The following is a 20,446-nucleotide window of genomic DNA, read 5'->3' on the forward strand; positions in this document are numbered from 1 at the left end:
AATCTGAAGGTGGCAGCATAGCTGCCGACTCCGTGGTTGCTCCAGGGCTGGAGCACCCATGGGAAAAAAATGGTGGGTGCCCCGCACCCACTAGGTGCCCCGCACCCACTAGGTGCCCCTTTACCAGAACCTCCACCCCCCCCCCCCAGTGTCTCCTGGCTGCCAGCGGGCCCCATCGATCAGCACCTTCCCCTCCCTCCCAGCACCTCCTGCCTGCTGCAGATCAGCTGTTTTGTGGTATCAGGAGGCACTGAGGGGGATGGGGAGAAGTGAGGGTGCAACGTGCTCGGCGGAGGAGGTGGAATGGGGTGAGGGTAAGGCCTTGGGGAAGGGGTGAGTGAGGGCAGGGCCTGGGCAGAGCCAGGGGGAGCACCCCCGACAGGCACCTATGTGGCAAAACTGCTCCATTACTTCAACTTAATAACTCCACCTCCACAAGAGGCAGAGTGTCAATGTAGTAAGGTCAAGGTGGTGTCAGTGTAGACCGGGGTGGGCAAACTTTTTGGCCTGAGGGCCACATCTGGATGGGGAAATTGCATGCAGGACCATGAATGTAGGGTTGGGGCAGGGGGTTGGGGTGCGGGAGGGAGTGTGGGGTGTGGGAGGGGGTACAGTGTGCAGGAAGGGGCTATGGGCAAGTGGTTGGTGCAGAGGAGGGGTGCAGGGTATACGAGGGGGCTCAGGGCAGGGGGTTGGGGTGCAGGAGGGGTGTGGGGTGCAGGAGGGAGCTCAGGGCAGGGAGTTGGGGAATGGGGTGCAGGAGGGATGCGAGCTCCAGCCTGGCCCTGCTTACCTGGAGCGGTTCCAGGGTGGCAGTGGCGCACACCAGGGCCAGGCCAGGGCAGGCTCCCTACCTGCCTGCCCTGGCCCCGGTCCCACGCCACTCTGGGAAGCGGATGGCACCATGTCCCTGAGGCCCCTGGGGGAAGGGCGGGGGGAGAGCAAAGGGCTGAGTGTGCTGCCCTTGACTGTGGGTACCTCTTGCGAAGCTCCCACTGGCCATGGTTCCCCATTCCCCACTCACGGGGGGGGGAGATCCCGTGAGCCAGATCCAGATCTGGCCTGCAGACTGTAGTTTGCCCACCCCAGTGTAGACACGGTGTTGCTCTCAGAAGCCGTCCCACAATGCCCCCCACTGACAGTACAAGCAGTGCAAGCACTCCTGGTGAGGACATGCACCGCTGACACAAGGGGCATTGCGTGGACAAGCAAAAGGGATTTAATTACTGGGGCAGCTGTATGCTGACATAATTTAGGTCGACAATTTTGTAGTGTAGACATGACTTAAGAAATTATAGTACTTGCTCTTTGAAGTTGACTGGGAACAATTAACAAAAGTGAAGCTGTTTGAGCAGCATATTCCAGAAGTCCTGAGGTCTTTCTGAGTGTAGCCTTCATTGATTTGAGATCTACCATACTGTTCTCTCACAAGAAGGGAAAACCTATAATGGCAGCAGGCCGTAAAAGAGACCCAGTTTGGGAATATTTTAACGAAGTTCCTCTCCCTGTGGGTAAGACAGGCATGCGTGCAAAATGCAAACAGTGCAACAAAGAAATGCAAGGCCTGGTTGCCCAAATGAAACAAGATCATGAGAAGTGTTCCTTCTCAGGAGGAAGCTGTGCTGAAGATGATGAAAGGAACATGTCTCAACATGCAGGATCTTCAGGTTGTTAAACTTTTTTATTTCATACTTTTTTCTTAAGGACTGCCTGTCTTCCTTCTGGACTATTCTTGCATTCTCACATTTGAGCAAAAAATATACTTGTTACTCTATGGTATGGTCATTTTAGATAAAGTTGTGATAAAAAACCCAAAAAACCTGAAATAGGCAGATCTTCCTTTTACAATTTCACCTTTAAAGTAGTACTGAGTATCAGTGAATGCAATGAGTAATACTAAATGAGCAGTATGGTAATAATAATTAAATAACTGCATTCACTTGTTTTGTTTAGGAGAATTTATCCTCAACATACAAGATTCTGAAGACTATCCACCTTCAAGAGCACCATCATTTTCTATAGTTTCAGAGTTATCTGCCAATGATAGTGTTTCAGTCACATCATGTATGTTACATAGCCACAGTATAGCACCTGTAACAAAAAGAAAAAAAACCTCCATCATCCAGAAACAACCATAGATAAGTTTGTGATAAGAACCAGCAGATTACAAAAAGAGGTAATTGATGAAAAAATTGCCAGGTTTGTTTATGCAACAAACTCTCCTTTCTGTATGATTAAGAACCCACACTTCAACAACATGGTTCAGGTATTAAGACCAGGATACAGTCCACCCAACAGAGCAGATGTCACAGGCAAATTTCTGGATAAAGCGTATGAAAGAAATTGAGCAGTATGCAAAAGGTCTAGAGGGTAAAATCGTTAACCTGAGTCTTGATGAGTGGAGCAATGTCCACAATGATCCTGTTGTATGGGCTTTTGTGAGAACAGAAGAAGGGAATGTCTTCCTTACAGAAACAATTGATACATCAGGAAATGCACACAGAGCAGAATACTTTACAAGCAGCAGTAAAAGCTATAACAAACTGTGAAAAAAAATTCAAATGTCTAGTACGCAGCTTGTTCACAGACAATGCTTCAAATGTATCCAAGATTAGAAGAAATTATTTAGAAGAGAGTCCCAAGCTAGTAACATACGGTTGCAGTGCTCAGTTGATGCACCTCCTAACCAAAGACTTCCGTGTTCCAGAAATCAAGGCTCATGTTGAAATTGCGAAATGCTTCCGTAACCACCAGCAGCAGCTGCGCTGAAGAAAAGGGGAGGAACCAAGCTCACTCTCTCACAAGATGTGCGATGGAACTCAGTAGTGGACTGTTTTGAGCACTGTATCAAGAACTGGCCTAATCTGATGACAGTTTATGAACAAAATCGTGAAAAAACAGATGGCGTTCTCACAGCCAAAGTTCTCAACATTGGGCTTAAGAGAAATGTTGAACACCCTGAAGCCTATTTCTGTAGGCTTGAACAAAATGCAGGGAAATAGCTGTTTTATGGCGGATGCTGTTGAAATTTGGAAGGAACTGAGTAAGACCTTAAAAAGAGAAATATGCAACGACAGAGTTAAATTACAAGCATTAAAAAAATGAATGGGACAAGCACTATCTCCAGCTCATTTTCTTGTGAATATTCTCAATACTCGGTACCAGGGTCAAAGCTTAACTGCCGAAGAAGAGGAGTTGGCTATGACATGGACATCCAGCAATCATCCCTCCATAATGCCAACTATAATAAACTTAGAGCTAAGGGTGAACCATTGAAGAAATATATGTTTGCTGATGATGTTTTAAAGAAAGTCACACCAGTGAACTGGTGGAAGTCACTTAAGCACTTGGATTCAGAGACTGTTAAAGTGATAATCTCACTTTTAACAGCAGGAGCTTCTTCTGCCAGTGAAGAAAGAATATTTTCTTCCTTTGGACTAATTCATTCCAAACTGAGAAATTGTTTGGGACCTGAAAAAGCAGGAAAGCTTGCTTTTCTTTTCCAGATTCTGAACAAACAGGAAAATGAAGGTAAAGATGACGGAGTTAGCTCCAGAAGTCAATATTTTAAAGTTTCTCATGTTGACTTGGCTGACAGTCGACTTTTGTGGGGTTTTTTTTATATTTCGTTTAACTATATTAGTTAAAAACAATTTTAACAAAAACAAACCTGATTTTAAAAAACGTGAATGTTTAACTAAACTTAAAAATTCATATGCTTTTTTTGTTAAAATATTATATGTTTGCTGTTGAAGAAAAAAAATTCCAGAATACATAACATTGTTGTTTTAGTTAAATAAAACAATTTAAATGTCTGTCTGGTGATGTTCTCCTCTTAATACAGCATGGCAAGAAAATCCTCCAAACAATAATGATTAACTGTTTGAATTGGAGATATTCCACCTCCCAATGACTTCATAAATATCTGCTTCAATTATCTTTGGTAAATAAAATAACCAAACAACCATTCATTTTCTGATATATCTGTATAACTAATCTGAAAAGTTTTCAAAATAAATCAGTTTAAAAATGTATAGTGTGTACCTTCTAAAAATAAAACCTACATCTATCTCTGAGTTGTGAAGAATATGTATTATGGTTATAACAACCAACAAGAATGCACTTTTAGGTAGAAATCCATGATTAAATCGAGCCTTCCTGACTAAACCATAATTTAAATCATAATTACATCATAAATTAAATTAAATAAATTAAATCATAATTAAATTAAATCATAATTTAAATCTATTTGATTTAAAGCAAATCCACCCTGCTCTCAAGTGACCAACTCAGGTGGACTCACTGAAGGGAGCTCACAGTGTGAATCAGGCATGCTGACAACTCAGAGGTTCAGTCCCAGGAGGCAGTGAAGCAAAACAGCTTACCCTAGTGAAAGTGTGTAACCTTAAGGGGACTGACACACTGAAGGGGTCCTCCCAGGGACTGTTCCAGAGTTATTCAAGAGCACTGGACCTGTGGATCCGTGACACTACACAGAATCACTTTGTCAGTGACATGTTATGCTTTACTGTCACTAATGTCAAACAAGCATTAATCAAGTTTTTGTTATCAACAGGAGTATATTCTGACCACTATGTTTGAGTTCTTTTTCTATGGCAACTTATTTCCAACCATCAGCTGATGGAGATGATCATCAGAAATTTTCTTTAGTAAGTACAGTGAAAGTGGCATTTTGATCCAAATAAAATCTAATTACAAAGAACATCGGGATCCAACAATTACGCTGATGAATCACCACTACCCATGGAACTGCATACTTAAATGTAGCATCTGCTAAAACTAATGCCCAATATGTTGTTTGCCTCTTAAACCTATGAAACAATGTACAAGTCTCTATTTTACAGATGCCTACTGAAATTAGTTCTTTTTGATCTCACAAAATTATAAACACAGTAAGATTTTAAACTAGGGCAATATAAATGTCTTTTCAAATTCACAGATTCTATTTGTGTTCTCTTCACCAAAAATAGCCAATTATTTAATAATAAAAAAAATCTGAGCCTTGCAGTTCAAAGGTGGATGGATATGAACTAGGTATTGACAGACCGAATTTCTAAGAAGTTAGTCAGCTAATATAGCAGAAGGGACAGAAGTCACCTGCTGAAGAGAAAGCTGGGAGGATCGTCACATGGAAACTTTTAACCGGACACACTTCCACACTAAAACAAAAAAGTTAAAATCTCTGTAATTCAAGAAAATGATACAAATATTTTGGTATTTGAAGATTTCCGTTTTTGCACGTGCAACATCAAATAAGAACATATTGAAAATTTCTTGATTTATAACAAGGAAAAAATCCTCCAATGTTTCAAAGTTACCCAATGAAGATAACAGATTTATATGTCAGAGTTGTTTTGGCCAAGGACTGAATCGTTTCCCCTGCCAGTTGTCACTAATCATGCCAGCTACCAAGAGTTCTTCTTGAAACTTTTCTTTTCTCTCTCAGTTCTGCTCACGAAGTATGTAACAACAAAAAGTTAGAGACGAAGGATGGTCTAGGAAGGAATGGTCATCTTGTGGTTAAGCACTGAATGGCATGGTTTTTACCAGCAGTGGTTTTTACTGCCCCCCAAAAAAAGTTTTTAAAATAAAAAAGGCCTTAAACTGGGACTACACAGCACAATACACTTAGTTGTAGTTACATACTCAAATTGGGGTTGCATAAAGCAGTAGAATCGGAGATTTAGAGTTGCATGAATAAAAAGCAAAAAACTGTAGTGGGTGTAATACTAATTTATGTAATTATAGTACTGAACATCAGAATGTCTATGTATTTTGGTTTGGCATTTTCTTAAGGAAGTTACACATCCTGGCTCATATTTCAGTTTTCAATATTAAAGAAATGAAAGTAAAAAAACATTCAATTATGTGAACATGACAAGAATGCAGAGTTGTAGGCCTGAAGCAATCAGAAGTATGCAGAGAGTTTCAGATTGCCAATCCAGGTCCATTTGGCCATGTAGCATTCTGTAGCAGAAGACCAACTTTGATGCAGTGAATAGACCAAACCTATTCCTCAGTTTTTAGTGGATGAACCTTTTCAAACTTTGGATACATTCTATACTTGCTGAACCTGCTGGACACAGATACAATTATTTTTCCCAGATTCCTGGTTTAAATCGAGTTTAAACCAATATATATCAGTGCCCTGTCCTAAACTAGTTTTTCATGGGAAATAGGAAGCGTGGAAATAGGACAAGATGTCTGAAGAGGGGAGACATTTTCTCCTTCCTCCTCTAAAACTTCAGGATACAATACTCAGGTCACCATTTACATGGTGACAACACAGGTGACCTGAATCACTTTACACATTACAAAACACCTGTCTCAACCAAATCCCAAAAATTAAAAAAAGGGGAAAAAAATATTTCCTGTTTCCAAATCACTGGAAAAGATACTGAACTCAGCATGGCTATTCCCTCATGAAAAAAGATGCATTACCAGCATCTCTCAAAAATTATGCCAAATTCAACCAGGAAACTCACAAGATTTGTTCTAGATAAATTTCTCTGTATAACACCTTAGCCAGTACTTCTCACACTCCAAGAAGTTCCTGATCCCCATCACTCTGAGAGGCACCATGGTTTGAACATCAGGTCTGCACAGACCTCTTCCCAACCCACCACTCTTAAAAGCCCCAGAAGTAGTAGTCACTAAGACAACTGGAAAAGGAATCAAGGGGTGGGGGGGAATGAAATTGTTCAAGATGGTCTTCTTATACTTTCTGTGCAATACCTGCTTGTGATGTTAAAAACATTTTTGGTCACATCTTTCTTATGCAACATGTTGGCAATCTCACTGAAGTTCCCTTTGATGGTATTAATTTGCTTGGAGAGTCCCTAGGAAAATGTCTGAAAGGTTTATCAGAACTCAAGATGATAATGCTGCAATATACATCCTTCAGGAAGTCACGGAGGAATTATGTTCTTATTTGATACAACAGGAATTTTCAGGCTAGGCAGAATCACCTGAACAATCATCTTTATAATTCAACTGGAAGCAGCACATACTTCCCTAGTAAATACTAACTAGTTGACCAAGACCCTCTTGTGGAGGCTTCTCAGCCAGACAGTGAACACATTTGCCAGCCCAGGACTTTGTTCCTGCAGTGAAAAGCCTAATAATGTTTTCACCTCCAGGTGGGTTGGTCTTATCACTGAAGGATGGACACTAGAGAAAATTTTTTAAAAGCACCTTTAATTGAATTTTAGGATCCTCTCCACTTCCTTTTATCCATAGGGAAACTTTTCCTGTAGAATGTCATCCTGTGCATTCAAAGAGAGAAAGTTATTTCTCCTCCAGATCCTTCACAGCTACTAAATGAGCAGCTCGGTGTTGTAGATCTTTGTTCTACATCTGTCACTAAGAAAAGCTTGTTTCCAGATGGAAACATTTGTTCTTCTGATCAAGAAAGTAGTCCCACAGGACTTTCTCAGATCTGTTGATCTCCCTCCATATCCCCAACATCCCTGCCACCAAAGCTTCCTCCACTTCAGTCCGGGACCAAAGCTAACAGTTGCAAGTAATGCACTTTGGTCTTTCTTCTTCACCTTGTGTATTCACAAGGTATTTATCAAACTAGTATTGAGCCTGAGAAAAGAAGGCATAAAAGTCTGTCATTACTTGGAAAGCTTCCTGGTAAAATTGCAAACATCCAAAGTCCCAGCACATCGTACACAGCAAACTGTCTCATCCTCTGACATATAGAAATGAAATCTCTAAATCAGAGCCATCTACAATCAAGGCAAAGCTGAGTGGCTGTAAGCTGAGTGGCTTAGCAAAAGATTTGGAACAATATTGTCAGAAAATCATTGAGTAGGGGCATCCAAATGATTTCTTCACTAACTGGATCTAGCCACAGGTGAAAAAAAAAAAAGTGTCCCATTTTCTTCTCATAACACTGAAATCCACAAGACTGGAACAAGAATCTGCTCAAATTTCCCTGGACAGGTTTTAAGGCACATGTCTTCTCTTTAGCCCCTTTAACCAAATAAAAAAAAATTGTCCAGAAAAAAAAAATCAATCCTCATATGCTAATTTACACAATTTTGTGTTTATTTACTGGAAAGAGCAAATAAGACTCAGGGTGTTCACACTGCTTTTTGGACCACTGAAAGTTTCATAATAAAATTTCAGTAACTTAAGGGGGGTGCTTTAGACAAATTTGCTTACTCTAATGTCAAAATCCTCGTTATGACCAACTAAACACTCTACTAAAATAAATGGGGCAGCTTACATTTCTGGGTGGGCAATCAATGCAATTGGCTGCAGATCAAACAAAACAGCAATGTATTGATTTCCAAATTGAACGCTAATAGAACTGAGCATCCTGGAGGTAATTTCTACATTTTATTTATTGATTTTAGTAGTTAAAGAAAGGAATACATCAACTCAGAGCTTTGGTTGCCAGAAAGGAATACAACAATATAAGCAATTCAAACATCTTAAACACATTCTCGTTGACTCAGCTGAACACAAAAATAAGATCAGGTGTCTTGGCAACATTTTAAAATGATCTAAACAAGTCCCACTTACTTTGTCCTCCACTTGGAAGAGGAGAAAAAGAAGTGACATGAAGAGATAAGGATGCAGAAATAAAAGTTGGCTACTGCAAGAGGTTCTTTCTGAGTCGGTCAATTATTTTAGCTTTTTCAAGTATTATTAATAATTGAAACAACTGAAACTAGGCCATACTGCATAACTTGTGCAAAGTGGACGTAGAGTGGCTGGAGATGGCAGAGGAATTCTCCACTGACGTAAGCCTGGTGTGGGCAGCTCCACCTCCTTCTATGCCAGTAGTTCTTACCACCTTGGCATAAAAAGATGTGTGACACTGGCAGACCAGATGCCAAAGGTGTCAGCTGAGAACTGTCAAACTCACAGCTGGAAACCAGGCCAATTCACTTGTGTAGGAGTTCAGATCCAAGTGACTGTTAAATGTACAAGAATGTATTTTCTGTTTAAACTTCATGAAAACTAATGGGACGTTACATGCATTGTTTCTACTTATCTGTATCCTGTTATAATGTAATAGCAAACATTTACACTGTAACTAAAATAACCCATCAAACAAGAAAGAAGCCTTATGTAATGCAAATGAAGAACTTTAAGAAGAAAACGCTAATTCCGGCACATTTGGAGGCACATGGCGATTGTGCGGGATGATCAGAGATCAAAGACTCGGAATGTGCTTCTCTCTTTGCCAATCAAAGAAAGAGCCCACGTGGGTAGTGACCCTGTCGGTTTGTTTTTTGAGACAAAAAAAGCTGTTAATATGGACTCAGGAAAAGATCCTTCATCTCTGGACTGTTTGGATTCTAACAGGACAGAATAACAAAGATGATGATTCTGGGTAGCCTCGAGAGACTTTTGGGAAACTGGCAGATTACCACATTATGGACCCTGATTTATCTGTATATATATTTTACCTGCTTTAACTTCTCAATAACTCATTTCTTTTCTTAACTAATAAACCTTTATTACTTTACTATAGAATTGGCTACCAACATCTGTCTTTGGTGTGAGATCTAGGATGCAACCCGACCTGGGTGAGAGACTGGTCTCTCGGGACTGGGAGTAACCTGGAATGCGTGTGATTTTTGGTGTGACCATTTATTGCAGTCCAGCCTGTCTGTCTAAAGGGATTTTCTCGGATTTCATTATAAGACTACTGTAGTTCTTTGGGAGTTCACATTTGGTACTGGGTTTGTGAAATCTAATTATAACATATACCACCAGTTTGAGGGGTCTGCCTTGGTTTTGACAGTCTGCCCTGAAGTAGGCACTCATGGCCACAAGCCACTCCAGCCAGCATGATAGGTACATCAGGGCATTCTGGGGACAGTGTGTGTGCATGACAGGAAGGAGATGTAGTGGAGTGAAACTCCACTATGTATGGTCTTCCTCTAACATAAACTCCCTGAGGATGTCAGCAGCCTAAAAGTAGGGTTGCCCTGTTCAGTCCTAACTTCTGCCTGGGTTAGGTGGCTCTGAATCAAGGAGCTGCAACTGACTTCCTGCAGATTCACCTCCCCTGAACATTCAAGTGCAGCTCAGCCAGAGTGGAGAATCTGCGCCAAGATCTTTAAGTACCTTATATGTATCAAATTACTGCTTAAAAAAGTAACTCCATACCACTAATTGAAAGTTGCAGTTTACAAAGACTGCATATGCTCTTACATGGCAATACATAATAATAAAATTAATTAATTTAATCCAGCCAAAGGTATTCCCAAACCATTTAACTACATAACCAGATTCAAGTTTCAGTTTAGTGTATACATAACAGTTAAGCTATAATGTACAAGTTTAATTCAACTATATATAACCAATAATCAGTTTCAAGTTTCATCTGGTTCAGAAGCATGCGGCTTCAGAATTGCATTAAATTCCACTCACATCCAATGGGAGTTGAAGGTGTTCCACATCTCTGAAAATGAGGCCACTTTTATTTGAGTGCTTAATGTTAGGACATGCAAATCTGAGATTTTAGACTTAGAGGCTTTTTTGAAAATCTGGCCCTGGATATTATGGACCAAATAGCTGTCATGAATTCATTTATTGTCTAATTTCATTACTTGCAATTAATAATTGAATTAACTGCAAGCTAGTTTCCTGAATCCTCTTGATACCAAAGCATTAGATCCCATTTTATTGAAAGAATTTCTTAACCTATAACCACCACTTCTGTCATTCACTCACTTGTTTCAGACACTGTCCTCCTTCACATCTGTGGATATATATTCTGGGAGACTTCTTTCCCTAAAATGTAATTACAGTAGAACCTCAGCGTTATGAACACCAGTGTTACGAACTGACTCGTCAACCACACAGCTCACTTGGCATTGGAAGTATGCAATCAGTTAGCAGCAGAGACTACCAAAAAAAAAAAAAAAAAAAAAAAAAAGCATATACAGTCCAGTATTGTGTTAAATGTAAACTACTAAAAAAGTAAAGGGAAAGATTTGGCAAGATAAAGAAACTGTTTCTGTGCTAGTTTTATTTGAATTAAGATGGCTAAAAGCAGAATTTGTCTGCTGCATAGTAAAGTTTCAAAGCTGTATTAAATCAGTGTTCAGTCGTAAACTTTTGAAAGAACCATAACGTTTTGTTCAGAGTTACAATCTCCATTCCCAAGGTGTTCGTAACTCTGAGGTTCTATTGTATGTCAGAATCCTCTTCAGTATTTATCAAGCCAAGTAGCCTCAGGTTACAAACACATACTCGACTTTTCCCAAGAATTGAATCTTTTTATGTTGGATCTTTCTTTCCTTGGGGTCTTTGGGGTCATAGAATATCAGGGTTGGAAGGGACTTCAGGAGGTCATCTAGTCCAACCCCCTGCTCAAAGCAGGGCCAATCCCCAACTAAATCATCCCAGCCAGGGCTTTGTCAAGCCTGACCTTAAAAACTTTTAAGGAAGGAGATTCTACCACCTCCCTAGGTAACGCATTCCAGTATTTCACCACCCTCCTAGGGAAAAAGTTTTTCCTAATATCCAACCTAAACCTCCCCCACTGCAACTTGAGACCATTACTCCTCGTTCTGTCATCTGCTACCACTGAGAACAGTCTAGATCCATCCTCTTTGGAACCCCCTTTCAGGTAGTTGAAAGCAGCTATCAAATCCCCCCCTTATTCTTCTCTTCTGCAGACTAAACAATCCCAGTTCCCTCAGCCTCTCCTCATAAGTCATGTGTTCCAGTCCCCTAATCATTTTTTGTTGCCCTCCACTGGATGTTTTCCAATTTTTCCACATCCTTCTTGTAGCGTGGGGCCCAAAACTGGACACAGTTTTTCTGCTATCTAGTTTACCAATGTGCTTTTCTAGGGTTGCCATTACCTGCACCATCTTACTCTCTGTGTACTCCAATCTGATTTTCTGACCACTGAACCCACAGAAGGAGCTAGTCAAATCTGGATTTAAATTTGATGAAATATTTGCTTACCTACTTAATGGAGCAACTACTGAACTCTAAGTTTGAGAACAACAGTGTGTACTTCACACCAAATAAAACACAGATAGAGACAAAAGAATTTAGTTAATACTTATGTTGTTAAAAACTAGAACGGATATACAAAGGATTCAGGGTGCTAGTCTGCACTTAATGGGATTATTAATCGCAAGTGATGCAATTAAACATGTAATAAATGAATTTATCAGAGCTGTTTTGTCCAAAATATATTGTGCTCTAAGTCCTCTGTATGAAACTCAGTCCAAAGAGCAAGATACAGCACAACACTGGAGCAGATTCAGGACAGAGAGCCTGTGGAATGAATCAAGCTGATGCAGGGGAAGTCTTCCCACACTATTATTTTTTTGTCCTTTGATATATTGCTATTTCATCAGGGAACCAGCTCAAAACAAAAACCTCCATGAAAAAAGAAGAAACTTTTACAACTGATAGTTTGGAGAAAATGTGTCCAATGCCATCATGGAGCCAATCCCACTTCCACCCCTCATTTTAACTGACCGTTTGTGAGAATTTTCCAGCCAGCAAGTAAAGGATTATGCTGAACTGTTCTCTTGCTAGACATCTGAAAATAAAAGCACCTCACTCATTACTCAGCTAGAAGTTTCTTCAGAAGTCCTATAATTAGATTATAAAGCAATTTACAAATAGGTATTGGCTTCACTTTTAAACTAAAACAAAAATATAGATGTCTTAGTTCAACTCTTCCTCACCATTTCAGTCGATATGTTAAAATGCAACAGTGGCTTGCCCAAAATAGTTTTACATGCAGTTCTAGGTGTAGAACTTTAAACCAGGTAAGCATTCTAGCTGGCTGAGTATCCTTTACAGTATTATAGTCAAGAGCTAGATTTATTTTATTTTATATTTTTGGCTTTTTAAAGCCCTTTGGTGCCACTTATACAGTGCAAAGTGTCCTTAATAGACTGGAGAATCCAGATCCTGGTCATGTTTGAAATTTTAATATTGCTTGAGAAACTTAAATACTTGACTTATTTATTTTTTAAAACAGAGCTACGCCAACCTTTCACTACGGAGTATTTTCAATGCCATATAATACCTAATGTGACCCACTGATTCAATAGTAAGTCTTCTGGAGCATATTTTCACTGATCCATTTCACATCCATACCAATCTCTTTCTTAGATGTTTTTATAAGCTCCATGATTTTGCTCATTTTACAGATACTGAGCCTTGTCTCTGAATTTGATTGATCAAAGTTAACATGTTCTAATAATTGAAATACTTTTTGCTGTGTTTGCCTGGAGAAGGGAGCTTACCCCTTTTATTCTGGTAGCTGGAAATAGTGTTCTCTAGATGGTTTACATAGTAAACGTAGTGGTTTCTTAAGTGTTCAGAAATAATTTTCCATTATTCAGCAGATGTATATTAATAGTTATACAATAACTACTCCTCTTACAGAATATAACAAGCAATGAAGCTTGAAATGCAGGGGAGTGAAAAGATGATATATATGCACAAAGTACTACAAACCATAGGGGTCTATGAGAAATTTTAATAGACATGATACATAGGTGAAATGCCAATACACTGAAACAGAGGCAGAAGTTAGTATGATTATACATGTCTATTTTTAAAAAGCAATTAATCAAAGCAAAAATATACCACATGATGAACACAGTATGGACCTCCAGTAATTGAAAAGATCTTCAAATACAAATTGCCTAAAATGCATTTATTTTTGGCAATTCTTTCCCAGCAGTAAATGAAAAAGCATTTCAATGTTCAGAGAATTCTCATCTCCACAATTTCCAGTACCTACCCTCTTTATAAAATGGACTCGAAGGGAAACTACTATTTCCCTTTTTACAATTTATTTTATAGGCAGGCATACACTAAAGTCCAATTCCTTTTAAACCAGACTAATTTTTAGATAGAAAAGGCTACATTTCTTTATAGTGCTCCCCTCAAAGATGATTTTCAGCCTTAGAGTGTTACATAGATATTGGCAAGTACACTCTCCAAGTTCATTCAACCAACATGCTCTTACCAAGATTAAAAGCTCATATATATTAAGGGCCAGTTTTTATGCAGTGGAACTCCATTTTCGTGGGAGAAATTTTGCACCAACAACCAACTGCACCTAAAGGCTTAAATATTTGTAGCAAGATATATCATTGACAATTTGTGCTCACAAATCATGTGTTCTAATTACCAGTATTACATCCAGAATTCATTGTGTGCACAAAAGGACAGGCAGACAATTGTACATGCAAAGTAAGAATTCTGGCTGAATATCTGGGCCCTAAAAAGCATCTCAAACAGGCCTTTCAGTTTGACTCTCAGAAGCTCATTTTACAGTCCTTGGGTAGTGCACAAACAGAAAAGGTCTTTTGTGACATCTGCAGAGGTTTTCTACGTTTCTTGATTTGTAACATTGATTTTCTGAATATTCTAGAAGAATTAAGGAAACTCATCTTTTAGAGAGCTACTAATTGTGAGGTCAGCACAATCACTGTTAGTCAACTGATTTGGGCAAGGCAAAACTGGCATTTAAATTCCAATCCTATTTCAGACAGAAGCAAAAAGGAATTAAATCAGGAACAAGCCTCTGGATCCTTGTTTGAGGAGAGATTACTTTTCTACTCCTCCTACTTGCCGCTTTTTAAGTAAAAACTTATTTGATAATGTACTATTCTTTCCATATACTGAGCATCACAGGGAGCAGAAATACCAGAAAGGCTTTTTTGGTTTTGGTGGAGCCTACTCAACCTTTTTCAGGAAAGAAATCTACGCTTTTAAGAGTATGAAAGTGGCAGTGGAGCCTTCCCTTCAGAGATGCAAATTCAGAAATGGCTATGACATGTTATAAAATAAAAGAATCATCAAAATGTAATGCAACATATTTGTTCCACACATCCTCAATTATTTTCAGGATGGTACTGCTCTCTCATGAAGACATCAGACAGCTCCATACAATTTAAAGGAGATAGGGAAGGTAGAGAACAGAATGTTAACATTTGTTTCTGATGGTCATGTGGCTCTCTTAATAGGGCCCACAATAAATATCATGACACTACAATGAAACAATCCTCCTGTAAATTTCATCCCCTATTATACATCAGGCTGGAATAGTGGAGTTATTTATAAGTACTTTAAGTTGACAACTGAACACAGGCCAAACAGAATGAGAAACAACAGCAAATAGGTGGCAAAGAGAAGTCCTATTCGTTCAGTCTCCCCAAATTCATAATTTTAAGACCAGAAGGGACTATTATGATGACCTAGTTTGACCTACTGTATAACACAAGCCAAAGAACCTCATCCAATAATTCCTACATTGAACCCATAACTTCTGTTTGAAGTACAGTGTACCTTTCAGAAAGAGATCCAGACACGATTTAAAGATGGATTTGGTGGATTCTCCACAACTTGCAAAGTTCCAATGGTTAGTTATCCTCACTGTTAAAATTTTGCCCATTATTTCCAGCCTGAATTTATCTAGTTTCTAACCATTGCCTTTTTCTTCTAAATTAAAGAACTGCCAACAGTCAGAAATCTTTTTCCCTGTAGGTCAGTGGTGGACAACCTGCGGCCCAAGGGCCACGAATGGCCCGTCAGGGTACTCCGCTGGTGGGTCATGAGACAGTTTCTTCACACTGATCATCCGCAGGCACGGCTACGTGCAGCTCCCAATGGCCACGGTTTGCTGTTCCCGGCCAATGGGAGCTGCAGGTTGCACACCACTGCTGTAGGTGCTTGTAGACTATTATCAAATCACCCCTTAATCTTCTCTTGGATAAACTAAGTAAAATAAAGTTAAGTCTCTCACTATAAGGCATGTTTTGGAGATCCTAAATCATTTTTGTAGCTATTTTCTGAATCCTTTACAATTTGTCAGCATCCTTTCTGAAGCAAAGACTCCAGAACTGGACACCGTATCCAGTAATGGACTCACTAATGTAATATATTGTACTATACCATTAAGTGGATCCTGGGAATGACTGGCAGATATTGTACCAGTCCAAGAATTTTTTTTTTTAAATCAATAAAAATGGTACTTCAGGTGATGGCACACCAAAGCATTCACAATTGTAGGCAGACTCATCAATTCAAAGCAATAAATCAAAGGTATATAATCCAGATTACTCTGCTAATATGCTCTACTTTTTAGAATGCCTTTTTCTCTTATATGCCTTTCTTTTTTCCAGGATTTTTCATAGATCCACCTATTTTAATATAACGTCCCATAATAGGGTACATTTTTGGTACAAAAATAAAACAAGAAAATGATTGTTTTATTTGAGTATCTAGCTGAAACAAAAACACATTAAACAATATGTATAGATTTGTCCTTAATTCAACTTTCATTCAACTTCCTGCCAAGGCAATGATGACAGAATTTCTACTGCGGAAGTAACTCTTCATGCATTCTATGAGTATGGGGAAGAACAACCTATTAGTCCTGGGATGAGGAGAAAACAAACAAATCAAAGTCTAAAATTTGAACACTTATCTTCATAACTCTTTAAATAACTGATTTGCAGTAATTTTCTTATAAAATAATACCTACTTCTACTACTAACTGCAAAAAGAACATTTCCTCCTCAGAGCAAGCTAAGTTCACTTTCTCTCTCTCTCTCGCGCACACACACAGGAAAAGTACTTCATATATCAACATAACGTAGTGTGGAAGAGTTTAAAAACAGAACAATCTATATGATCAAAAAAAAAATCTATGGGCCAGAGTACCACTCAGCAAAAGTTCTGAGAGCAGGTATAAACTATCTTTATCTTTAGGCACATTCATGCCCCCAGTCATGGCCTGTCTTGACACTGGTTTGGTCCTCAAATGCAACTTCAGAACAATTTCACAGTTCTAAGTTATGCCCGCTTGCCTATGCTCCAGGGAGTCATTCTGGCAGTAGGGGACAACAAAAAAAAGTATGGACCCACTTGCTATGCCCCCATTTTCTCAATTATCTGATGATCTCATGGGATACCCAAAATCTTCAGATAATTAAGGTGCCTGCTCTGCCAATTCTGAAGTCTCCTGTCCCTGAGTGGAAACTTTAAAACCTGTAAGAGAGACTCACAGTTAAAGGACTACTAGCTAATTTCTCCAAGGCTGACTGATTTGGCAAAATTTGTCTACACTCAGGTTTGTTGGGTATTCTCCTCCTGTTGCTCTGGTATTAACAATCATGGGAATGCTTCTGCAGAAAATGGCCACTGGCATTTTAAAACACTTTGGGTATGTCTACACTGCAGCTGGGAATGAGACTCCCATCCTGAATAGACAGACTTCTACTACTGGGGCTTGAGCTAGCATACGAAGTATAGCAGTGTGGATATTGCTGCACCAGTGGAGGCTTGCACCAGCCATCCACAATTGGAAGCACAACTATAGTGTATGTAACCTATGTTGTCTAATTATGCTCAGAGCAGGCATAGAAGACAAGGTGTTTGAAATGCCTGTGCCTGTCTACACTAGGACTTACACCAATACTAGCACCAGTGGTGCAGAACCTGTAAAATTAATAAACAATAGCAGCTTAAAATAGGCAGCACCTCATTTCATCAAACCTCATTTATCCAAAATCACTGATTATCCAAAACAAGGTTATGTCTTTTGACTGTTGCAGGGGATTTCAGATAAACTGAGATTTGAATCCAAGGGCTACCTGCCATTTAGTGGCCAAGGTCATCAGCTCATCAGGGCATAAGTAGAACCTTTAGTAGTCCCTCTACCTAAAAAGAAAGTAACCTTTTGCCTTTGTTCATAGGAGCATTATCCATTGAAGTCCATAAATTTCCCCCATGCTGGGCAGCTCAACAGAGTACAGTTCAATTTGGTAGTACCTAAACTCATTTTTTTGTAAAATTCTCACTTTTGGTGTAGAACAGGTCCTGCACCACTGGTGCTAGCATTGGTGTAAGTCCTAGTGTAGACAGGCACAGGCATTTCAAACACCTTGTCTTATTTTTTGGTCTAGATTTTGCCTGTTTGACATAAAAAAGGGTGTACAAATGAATTTTAAAAGCTCTTATTTAAGAAACACATGATTATCTGAATTAAAACAGGATATATCAGGAGGACAATTGTATCTGGAGAATAACCCCAAATTATCTAAAGTACTGGGGGGGTGGGGGGTTGGGTTGGATGAAGCCTTCAGCTATTTAAAGGGCTCAAACTAATTGGTGGCAGGATCGGCTCCATCTTAAAAGACAGATTGTAAGCTCTTTGAGGCTGGGACTGTCTTTTTGTTAGGTCTTTGTACAGGATCCCTTATCCATGACTGGGGTGCCTACATGCTACCACAATAAAAAAATAAATAAAATAAAAACATTCAAACTCTGCAACATTAAGCTATAGTTAAGTAGATAGAACTTCAGAACCATCAAGAGCTCCAGAGTTGGGAGTGTAAGTTTTAAGGCACTAGTGCACCAAACAATTTTGTAGTAAACTTCCCAGGATCAACAATTCACTTAAAACTTGTCTGACCTTCAACTTATCCAGAACCAGGGTTTCGATAATCAAAAGTTTGACAGCATAACTAGAACAATGTTTTTAATATTAACTTTAATTTTTAGTAAATTGAGTGCTCATAAAAGGTGTTGAATGCTTTTCACGGTGCCAGTGACACTTTATTCAGTGTTGCTGGAGTGGATTTTACTGCTCCAACAAGTCTTAGTATACTCTTATAATTCATAGTTTTGATGTTACCCATAAAATACTTTTCTTTTAAATATGAACTGCAGTGTACTTATGATCTCGCAATTCCTTATTACAATGAACTTCTGCGCAGAATATTAATTCTGTGCAAATTCTGCATATCACAGTGACACAGAATTCCCCCAGAACTAATTGTAGGATACTGTGTTTCTCATTACACAAAATGCAAAAATTCAAACTGTCTGAACTTTATAAGAACATGTGCATGCATTTGCCCTATCCTCTGTAAAACTAGCTGATGTTCCTTGCAGAACATACAAATATAGCATTAAATTTTTTAGATCATCATCTTGTTCGTATGAGGGTCTGGAAAGAGGTTCCACAACCAGCATTTAAGCAACGTTCATAACATCTTAACTGAGCTCCCAAAGAAAATATTGTATAGGGAATTTTAGTAGGCAAAAAATCAAGAGACTGACAGAAAAAGTGATACAAAGATGTTCTGAAAAAGAGTCTCGTCCAATCAGACATGGATATCAGTCCAAGTACTGTAGCGCACAGATCAGTTTTCCAAACCAAAGAAACATCTTACACAAAAAATTTTGAAGCCTGATTTGTTAATCAATAACAAAAAAGAGAAAGTACTGTGTAAGCGGACACAGGAGGAGTTAGACAACAAACACTAATACACTTTCTATGAAAAGGCCTATATATCAAAAATTCAACTATAGTCTGAATCACAAAAGCTCTTGCTACACTTCCTACACATCTTTGGCATAAAGAGTAATTGATAACCATAAAGTGAAAAATTCAACTTCAGAAGGCATGTTTAAAGCACATATGAATGATCAGAAAAAACAGAAAATTTTAGATAAAGGTGTACATTGGGTTCAGAGTTACAAAGGGCTACTAAAAAAATAAATTTTTAAGTGTGCAGAAAAGTCTTAAAAATAAAATAAAAAAAAATTGTAATAAGACACCTCAGGAAGCAAGCTGTTTTTATTCTAACAGACTTTTATGCCTGAAATGAATGTAAGAAAAAAACAAAACACTAAAAATCAATTAAAACTAAACATTTCCCAAGTTAAAAAAACACACACGTTCATTATATAAATTTGTCACAACAGATTATTTTGCATATTTTATTATAATCTGGACATGTTAAAATTTATACACAAAATAAATACAAATTAAAATGTTCACCAATGACATACCCACAAAGTAAGATTTATAAATCTATCTAAACTTCTTCCATTCCTAGAGCAACTATTAAATATGTTAACAAATCACATAGTAATACTCACCCTAGTATTCGGTTCATTCCATGCCTAGCAGCATAATGTAATGGAGTATTGTGCTGATAGAGTTCCCCATAAGAAGTATTTGGATCGAGAGATTCTTTTAGTTGAGGGTTGCTCTCATATATTTGGCAGGCCAGATTTTCGTCTCCATTTATAAGTGCTTTGCGGAATTTGGTGGTTGTATTTCCCATGTTGTTATTCTAGTAAATAATGGCACTATTTTCCTTTCCCTTTCAGCCACTCATTTTATGAGTCCGCAACATGTTTCACATCCTAAAATAAAAATAAATAAATAAAGTTATATATTCATTTCAAATGCTGTTGTAAACCCTCTTTCTTAAAGAAGTTTGTCCAGAATTCAATGTACTGTAAACACGTATCTGAACAATTGCTTAAGGCAAGTAAACTCTATGCTGCATTATCAAAGTCCTTATATGAATAGTTACAAATCTGCCTGAGTCTCTAATTCTACAGTTTAACAGGGCACTGCTATGGGTACCCACATGGCCCCACAGTA

The 20,446-nt window shown here is 38.7% G+C and overlaps 1 protein-coding gene across 6 annotated transcripts in view; it reads right to left on the reverse strand.

The window, feature by feature from the left end:
* The window catches only part of ANKIB1 (ankyrin repeat and IBR domain containing 1), a 169,272-nt gene that overhangs the window by 112,691 nt on the left and 36,135 nt on the right, over positions 1 to 20,446 (reverse strand). For 5 of the 6 annotated variants that reach the window (XM_048838130.2, XM_048838131.2, XM_048838127.2 and 2 more), the window contains one exon: positions 19,933 to 20,202. In XM_048838130.2, coding sequence (XP_048694087.1) covers positions 19,933 to 20,120 — 188 coding nt within the window. In that variant the 5' untranslated portion in view covers positions 20,121 to 20,202. Of the gene's footprint in view, positions 1 to 10,722; positions 10,783 to 19,932; positions 20,203 to 20,446 lie in introns of those variants that run through there. The other variant, XM_048838132.2, reaches the window with a different exon arrangement.

The sequence above is a fragment of the Caretta caretta genome, chromosome 2 (assembly GCF_965140235.1).
Source record: "Caretta caretta isolate rCarCar2 chromosome 2, rCarCar1.hap1, whole genome shotgun sequence".
NCBI lineage: Eukaryota > Metazoa > Chordata > Testudines > Cheloniidae > Caretta > Caretta caretta.